This window comes from Trichosurus vulpecula, chromosome 1 (assembly GCF_011100635.1).
Source record: "Trichosurus vulpecula isolate mTriVul1 chromosome 1, mTriVul1.pri, whole genome shotgun sequence".
NCBI classification, from domain to species: Eukaryota; Metazoa; Chordata; class Mammalia; order Diprotodontia; family Phalangeridae; genus Trichosurus; species Trichosurus vulpecula.
Window position 1 is genome coordinate 344,539,455 of NC_050573.1, and position 7,119 is coordinate 344,546,573.

Here is a 7,119-nt window from a genome sequence, read left to right on the forward strand (position 1 = left end):
TGTACTGTCAAAAATGAAAGCTGCAGCATTGTGCGTGTAGGAATATCATTGTAGTGTGTTTACTGTTAGTTGTGACTTTTGGTCATTCTGAAAAGGACCAATTATTTTAGTGAGATAAACAATTTTAGTTTTGTGCACAGTCCTTTTAATACATCCAAAGATGTATTTAAATTATTATAGTTGATTTTTTAAATTTATTTTTTAAACTCTCTATTAACTAAGAATTGCTACATGCTGTCTAGAATGGTGGAATGATAATTTGTAATGGTAGATTTATTACAATCATCAGCTATTTTCCAGGAGAGGGCAGTAGAGGTCTTTGCTACAGTCTGTCCTCACTTCAAGTTGAAAAGTGCAGAGTTACTGGATTTTTGATGAGACCTATAAGTGGTGGGTTTTGAGGAGCTAGTCACTCAGAGGAAACTAGAGCACCTTTGATTTTCTCGGTATTCTAACAGTCATCATTGGCTTCCTTCATTTGTACACACATCTGTAGCTGAAAATTTTGTGTCATTTCAGCATTTATAAAAAAGTACAAAGGCATAAATAATTGAAGGGCCAAATGACATTTAAGAACAGATATTCAGGTAACTTTTGATGATCTATATTAATGAATTAAAGCAATACAAATAATCCCCAAACATGAAATAATATAAAACATTGTTTCTCTTTGATTTTGGAGAATATTTTAAATGATATTTCTGAGAAGTACCAAATTCATATTCATAATTATATTTTGCTCAACTGGAGGCTGTGTGGTATAGTGCAAAAAGTTGAAGGACCAGGATTTTAGGCTGCCACTATTTAGCTGTCTAACTTTGAGCAAGTCACTTAGCTTTTTCTGGACCTTATTTTCTTTAATTAATCAAGAACTTATTAAGCATCTACTATGTGTCAGTTGGGGCAGATAGGTGGCACAGCTAGAGTGCTAGCCCTGGAGTCGGGAAGACTCATCTTCTTGAGTTCCAATCTAGCCTCAGACACTTACTAGCTGTGTGACCCTGGGCAAGTCACTTAACCCTGTTTACCTCAGTTTCCTCATCTGTAAAATGAACTGGAAAAGGAAATGGCAAACCACTCCATTATTTTTGCCAAGAAAACTCTAGAGTCACAAAGAGTCAGATAAGACCGAAAAACAGCTAAACAGATGTGCCAGTCACTGTGGTAGGCATAGGCATACAAAGACAAAGGTGAAACAGTCTCTGTCCTCAATCAACAAGCATTTATTAAGCTTTTACTATGTGGTAGTCACTGTACTAAGTACTAGTAATAAAAAGAAAAAGAAAAAATAGTCCCTGTCCTTAAGGACTTTCCATTCTGGCGGGGGGAGACAACTTGTACGTAGATGATACATACAAAATAATGGATGGAAGGTGCCTTCGAGGAAAAAGCACTAGCACTGAAGAGATTCTATAGAAGGTTGTGGCTCAGGCTGATTCTTAAAGAAAGCCAGTGATTCTTCAAGGTTAGGATGGAGAGCCTTCTAGGCATGGGGGACAACCCCTGCAAAGGTACTAAGGAGACAGGAAGTAGTTGTTGTATATGAAAAACAGTAATTAGGTCAGTAGGGCTGGATGATAAAGTAAGTGGAGGGTAAAGAGAATATGGAAAGATAGGAAGGGAACCAGCTTGGAAGAACTTTAAGTACCAAGTAGAAAGCTTTATATTTTATCCTAAAGGTAATGGGGAGTCACTCGAGCTTATGAGTAAGAGGATGGCTTGGTCAGACCAGTGCTTTAGGAGAATATTTTGGGAGCTGTGTAGAGAATTAATTGGAGTGGGAGACACTTGAGTCAGGGAGTCCAGTTAGAAGGTTACTGAAGATAGTGCAGGGGAGAGGTGATGAGGGCCTGAACTAGGATGTTGGCTCTGTGAGTGGAGAGAAGGAGGAATATTTGAGAGATTTGGCAAGTGATTGGATAGGAGGGCTAAGAGAGAAATTGAGGATAATATGTGTGGTTGTGAACCTGAGTGACAATAAAGATATTGGTGTCCTTGATTGTAACAGAATATTTTGGAAGAGAGGTGGATTTGGGAGGGAAGATAATGAGTTATATTTTGGCTATGTTACATTTGAGATGCCTTCAGGACATCCAGTCTAAAATGTCCGCTAGGCTTAAGTACTAACTAGTACTTACACATACATATTTAGTTATATTTAAAACACAAATATTGCTTTATAAAAAACACATGAAAAGCAGACTTAAGGTAACCTTGGAGGGGAAAGCACTAGTAGTAAAATATTTTTAAGATTTTAATTTTCCATAATTCTAATATTAAAAATTTTGTACATACTCTGACTGATTGCCAGGGAGGCTGATGTACCTGTGTGCTAGGTGGCATAGGAAAATCAGATATTAACATTTTCTTGTGGGTTGTTTACATATGGATGATTAGCACTTGTTGATATTTAATAATTTTTCATCAACAGCTGTAAAGGACCTTAGAGAGCATCAAAATGAGCAAACAGGACCAGCAGGGTTAAATGACCTACCCAAAATCAAACAGCTAGTTAGTATGCAACTCAGCTCAGAGCTTCCAAATCTCTTTTATCATTTGTATGAAGATCATATTTTTTGAACTTCAAATCAAGAAACATGATCTGTCTATGGATATTCCTTTATACAAAGCTTAATGAAAAATACCCTTTTCTTGAGAGAGATTTTTCTAGAAATTTCAGAATGTATATTCTCTCTGATTATACTAGTCCACCTTCAGTAACTTGTTTCTAGGCAGTGCTCTGTAGGAGAAATGGCTTAACATTTAAATAGAAATAAATCTAACATAATAGACTGTTAGGAGTCAATGTCTGAGTGTGTTACAACATGCTTTAATTATTGCATTAACAGGAAAGTAATCTAATAAAAGATTTAGTTTATGGAAAACAAACTAGCAGCCAGAATCACAGTGTCTTACAGTGAGTAGATGGCTTTTTCTTCTTTTTTCCGGTTATTAAGTTTCATTATTTAAAAGAATGGCCAGTTAAAACATTGACCAAATTTTAGCCAAGCAATATAATAATTTTTCTGTTTAATACTCTGTAAAAATAAGCACTGGCATGAAATGATTAAAAAATACTGCTATCAGCTTGTTTTGATATAAAAAACATATCTAAACATTCAGTATTTATTCTTATTAACAACTTTCTGGTGAGGCCAGCCAATCTTGAGATTTCTTTGAGCTATTCAATTTATGTGATTTGAAATTTTAAAGGTATAATTGCACCATGATGACTTTGTGTCACTTTCAAATCTGTAATTGGGTGAATAATTTTTGTATTCCATTAAGCAGATATGACACATCACTGCTTCTCTTTGTGTATGATATCAAGAATTAGATTCATTGCATATTTATGTGTAATTTAGTCAGTTAATTTCTTATGATTGAAATAGCTCCTTTCATTTTCAGGTTTATCTTGACTCAGCACAAGTCACAAAGTCATTTTGAAATAAAAGAAAGTATAAAAATTAAAAGAATAGTAAGATGAATAACTTTATAATTATCCTTTTTTTATGAACAAAATTACCATATGAAATCCTTGAGGTTTTGCATCCGTCATTGCATTTCACTTATTTCAGACCTGCACAACTTGGCTGTAGGGAGGGGCCAAAATTAAAGTAGGCTAAACTTCTTCAGGCTGCAGATAGGTTAGAGTAGAGACAGACTGATGATGGCTAGTTGCCGCGGGTCATGTGACAAACAGGAAAATGTGCAGTGGCAACATTTTTTGCAGGCTGCTCAAAAATCCTTTGGCAGGCCACATGACTGTATATTGCAGAGGCCTAATTTTTTTTCAAGGGTGGGGTAGGCAGTTATTTTGTGGATAGATTTATTTTATTAGTAAAAAAAAATCTTGAAACATACTCTGTAGCTACTATAGTTTTTTATTTTAACCAGTTCCTATCATTTAACTTAACATCTTTGTTTATTGCATTCTTGATCATAATGAATACTTAGCATTTGGGCCTATTACAGATATGGCTAATGTAGTCTTTACCAAACTAATGTAGAGTAGATTATAGGTAGGTAACTTTGGGTTCTGTAGAAAATCTTTAGAGATGAATTGTAAATTTTGCTTATATACACATACTCTTATAGGGATATACTTTTAAGATGTAATGATAGTTATAAGAAGTCAAATTATAGAAATAAATATTTTATGGACAAAAAATAAATATTTGTTCAGCATATTATTAATACATGGGAATAATTATGTTAAGTCTTATAATAAACATTTTTTTAAACACAAAACTTTTGATTCATAGAAAAATGAGAAAAATACCACCTTTTGCATTCTTTGAATGTTTCAAAAAAAATCTATAAATTTCATCACTATGGATACTCCTTGCACTGATGAAGATCACAGACCATCTATATACCTAGGTAAATAGTTTTCATGAGTTATTATGGCCAACAAAATTCGTTATCTAGTGACTACAGTTCTGGTACAGTTCTGGTAATGATCCCTTGTTTACATTAATAATGATAAATTACATGGGGTAATTCTTTCAATAGATCAGTTGACACCTGACTAGAATTTTTAAATGAGTATACCCATGAAGACTGAGGCTTATGCCACTATTAAAGACAGGATAACTGAATTGACATACTATTAGTCTATATGGAATTTTAAGGACTTCTTAATTTTCATTAATTAATTTTCATTATATTTATATCACTTTCATTTCAAATATACCTTTCCTTCCCCTTTTTAGAGAGCCATCTCTGTAATGAAGAATAACAAGTAAACAGGTGAAAAAGCAGTTCAACCTATCATTAAAATTCCATGGTATATGGAATATTTTATGCCCACAGGCTTGCACTTCTAGGAAAAAGGGAGGGAGATGCTTTTTCTCATCTCTTCTAATCAAAGTTTGGTCATTCTAATTATACATCTTTCATTTTGTGTTTTTTCATTTTTTTCCATTTACTTGGTTGTAGTTATCATGTGTATTGCTTTCCTGGTATTTCACTCTGCTTCAATAAATCTCTTCCGAATTTTTCATATTCATTATTTCTTATGGTATAGTAATATTCCATTACATTAATGTACTATAGTTTAATTATTTCCCAATAAATGAGTACCTTGAATAAGACTTTTTGGTAATTAATAACATTTGTAAATATTAAAATAGATAAATAATTTAAAACTATTTGCATTATAAATGTAGTCATAAAATTAGAGCCCAGTGTAATTAATATGTCTTATTAAACTGGCATATTTTATACTGATATTTTAAGACAGATTAGTAACTGCAGGTATTTTGTTTTATGTATTTTAATGAATTGTTTTACATTTTGTTTATGTGACCTGAAGTGATCTCTTTCACAAAATCATATGATTTTCTGACTAAAGAAGAAAAGTTGCATTAGTTTTCTAGAATTATAAAATGCAGAAGGAATTTCTAAACAGATATAATCTAGCTTGCTCACTATATCAGTGATTGTCTTATTCTTTACAGATGCCACAGTTGGAGAAGAAACTTCAGCTAGAACTGGAAGATGATGCCAGGGTCATTGCTTGCCGATTTCCTTTTCCACACTGGATCCCAGATCATATTACTGGAGAGGGGATAGATACTGTGTGGGCATATGATTCTAAGAATTTTAAAGGAAATGAAAAGAGCTGTTCCAAGCCTGTGCCAAACGTGCATTTGTATTAAGTCATCCAAGTGAAATCTTTGTGGAAAGCATAATTCTTGATTATTTCTAGTTTAAAGCACATTTACATCTAGTGCTTTTGTAGTTTACTTACAAAACTGTACCTTAATAAATTTCACATTTTTTTAAATTAGGAAAATGCCCTATGGGATGGATTAAGAAATTGTTTTCTTTTGAGGGGGCAAAGGGAAAGGAAATTAAGGAACACAAGTGGATTATAAATATGTAATGAAAGAGTACCTAAGTGGGTTTACTATAATGTCATGCAGTTGAACTCTCGATGAATCTGAATTGGTGGTGATGATTTTCATAGATAGAACAAGAACAAATGAGCCTTTTTAAAGATTTTTTTTTGTTAATATAAATGTTATTTCCTATAATTTAATTAACATTTCAATTTTATCTCTCCTGCTTTTGTCAAATTTAGTAACCCAAAGGATTTCATAAAGCATTTAAGAACACATTTGGTGTAATTCTTTCCTAGGGTAATAAAGATCTAAATAATTTTTCACCCCTAAATGCTAGGAAAAGCTCATTTGCAGAGGTTACAGACTTCTCCAATTTAGCTCTTTCCAATATGTGAGCCCTGGACCCTTGGGAGAGGGGAACGCAGTTATTGTGAAACCATCAATAAGCAAATTTAACTTGTATGCTGGATAAATAATATCACACAAATATATGTATTGTTAGTTTTCAAATGTGTTTGGATGCTTTTAAGATGAATAAAAAATATTCACTTAAAAGCATTTCTGAATTCATAATGACTTTCCCCAATGTGATTTTAGGCTACCCTTAGATTTTATATAAACCAGTTTGGGGGGGAGGTATAGTTTGTATTTTTTGGTGTTTATAATACTAAGATAAAATAGGAAGTTATTGTGGAAGAATGACTAGAAATTTCTTGCCATCAGCATACTCTATCATTATTAAGCCCCTACTTTTTGCTATCCAAGTAATCTGTGCTTTTCTTCAAGTGATATTGATGTCAGGATTAGCTGGCCGCGATATACTATTGCATACATAGCCATCAAGTAGATCAATGGTTCTATAGCTTGGTAAACAGCCTCCAATATTTATATTCTTAGGTTATGTTTTTTTAAGTGAAAGGGATAATCAGAAATATACTATAATTCAAAGGTACTTTAGGGACTGTGTGATTGAAATCCTTAATTTCATAGGTTAGAAAACTCAGGAAGGTGATACTTTTTACTATCATGGTTTTAGAGTTAGAAAGTTCCTTTCATTAAGGTGACATGTAAGGTCAAAGGTACTAAGTGGCTAAGTCAAGATTGGAACTTTACCAAGGTCACATAGTTACTTAGTGGCTGAGTTGGGAAATACAACCCAAGTCTCCTGAGTCTGGATGTATATGGTTCTTAGGTTTGTGTGACACTTTTGTAGGCGTGATGGTAGTAGCAGTGGGGATGTGATACTAAAACGCTAAGGAATTTTAAGTTT

The 7,119-nt window shown here is 33.2% G+C and overlaps 1 protein-coding gene across 1 annotated transcript in view; it reads left to right on the forward strand.

Annotated features, from left to right (window-relative positions):
• The window catches only part of ATPSCKMT (ATP synthase c subunit lysine N-methyltransferase), a 31,922-nt gene extending 25,800 nt beyond the window's left edge, over positions 1-6,122 (forward strand). The window contains exon 5 of the mRNA XM_036752622.1: positions 5,463-6,122. Coding sequence (XP_036608517.1) covers positions 5,463-5,663 — 201 coding nt within the window. The 3' untranslated portion in view covers positions 5,664-6,122. The remainder of the gene's footprint in view (positions 1-5,462) is intronic.
• The last annotated feature ends 997 nt before the right edge of the window (positions 6,123-7,119 follow it).